General features: G+C 35.5%; 1 protein-coding gene across 1 annotated transcript; it reads left to right on the top strand.

The window, feature by feature from the left end:
* Positions 1 to 862, top strand: LOC107852139 (the record flags this gene model as incomplete). Its single annotated transcript, XM_047405077.1, is given in 1 exon segment — positions 1 to 862. A coding segment is annotated over 1 exon segment (261 nt), but the record flags the coding sequence as incomplete, so codon positions are not given.
* Positions 863 to 1,965: the final 1,103 nt, after the last annotated feature.

The raw sequence follows: 1,965 nt of genomic DNA, 5'->3' as shown, positions 1-1,965 counted from the left end.
AACTCATTTTCCTGCAATGAGAACACCGCAAAGAACACAAAGCTGCTTTTCAACAATTTGATCGTCTTAACTCTGGAAGATCTAATCGACCATGAAAATGAAACTTCCATAACTAAAGCATTGCCCACCCTAGCAGACAACCTCTCTTTTTCTCTGAAGAATAAGCCGAAAAAATACTTGAACTCTCAGTCGATTTTCATGCACTCGTGCATAGCTGGAGACGGTATTCTCAATCCCAAGGGTGCAGTCAAAAGTCCTTAGCTGAAAAGGAGAAAATTAGAGATTTGGCGGAGACATCAGTGAAAGATGAAGAGAGTCTTAATGTCAGATACGAAGAACTCAAAAGAAAGGAACAGGAACTGAGGGCACAATTGGAAGCAGTGCAGAAAGAGACGGCAGGGATAGCTGAACAAAGGAATGAAAAATCCAAGCAGACCAAACACTTGGTTTCTTTGGCAGAAGAGAAAACAGCTAGTAGTACCAAAGAGAAACACATGATGAAAATAGCCACTACCAAGCTGAACAATTAGTTGATCAATGGACTAAAATACAATCTTTCGTTATCTAGATTTGCTACTAAAATTCAGTTAGGTTCCGCAATGTTTGTCACTTAGTAGTACTAAGAAAGAACCTTCATTCAAGGTCCACAGCTATGCAAATGTTTTCTGCAGCATGTGTCTGTTTCCTTTTTGTTTTATTTTTCCATCTTGAGAGATTGAAAATGTAGTTATAGGTTGTAAGAAAAACATTTGGCTGAAGGTATTATTTTCTGTATAATTAAGTGAGTTGATTACTCTTGAGGTCATTCAGCTAATAAAAAATTATGCGAGGAAGTCACTTTTCTTTGTTTTGTAACAGAAAAGTCACTTTATTTTTTCCATTTCACCTATAAAGTTACTGACTACACGGATGATATTTCTAGCCATTTAGCTGATGTGACATACAACATTATAGTCCTCTCGTACTAGGAAAAAGTCCTCTCGATGCTTCAACACCCGTGATCTCTGGTTAAAGGGGTTTATTTTCAGGCCTGGAGTAGAGAATTGTTTAACATCTTCAATGGGCCTTTCTTTAAGTTGAATATAAAGAAAATAAAAGAAAAAATTATCCACGAATTTGAACTTGCAAGGTGGAGATAAATAAAATTTAGCTCCCTTATTTTCTTCCTTTCTTACTCATGCCAAATATCAAAAAGTAAAAGATTACTCTAGATCTCTAACCTATGAGAATGGTTAAGAATAAGGTAGTCAAATTAACTAGTAAACATTTTACTCTTTCCGTCTCAATTTATGTGACATCATTTTGATTTCGAGATTCAAGTAAGTGTATCTTTGACCATTCTTTTTATATATATTTTAAATATTTCAAATTGTCAATTATTTTGGCATATAGTACTTTTAACATAGTTTTCAAATATATATAAAAAAAATTTTAAATGAAGATTTCATGACATATTCGCTGTCAAACTTACATTATTTGACTATCGAAAAGTGAAAAGTATGGAATAATTTATTTATACCTTTCATGAGAAAATTGAAGGAAAGGTGTCTTTTAAGTCTTGAATGAAGGATTGGTGACATTGACCAACAGATAGGGTCAAACATCATTAGAAAACTTGATTAAGTTAATTGTGGACTTGATTAATATTTTCAAAACTTTTTAATTTTTTTAAAAATACAAATCAACTCAACCCACACCCCTCTTCAATCCAAATCAACCACTCTCTCCTCTCTCTCCAGCTTCTCTCAACTCTCTCCCAACCAACAGTTCTGCAAAATTTCTCCCTTCAACCCCCGATGACTTCTACCTCCGGCGACAAATAGTTGGGCTTCGAGTTCCCCTCTTTTCTCCCTTCAACCCCCGGCGACTTCTACCTCCAACGATAAATAGTTGGGCTTCGAGTTCCCCTCTTCAATTCAATCAACCTGTCTCTCATCCCTCTCTCGACAGTTTCTCTCAACTCTC

This window comes from Capsicum annuum, unplaced genomic scaffold, assembly GCF_002878395.1.
Source record: "Capsicum annuum cultivar UCD-10X-F1 unplaced genomic scaffold, UCD10Xv1.1 ctg73435, whole genome shotgun sequence".
In the NCBI taxonomy this organism is placed as follows: domain Eukaryota; kingdom Viridiplantae; phylum Streptophyta; class Magnoliopsida; order Solanales; family Solanaceae; genus Capsicum; species Capsicum annuum.
This window is presented reverse-complemented; position numbering and strand designations above follow the sequence as displayed.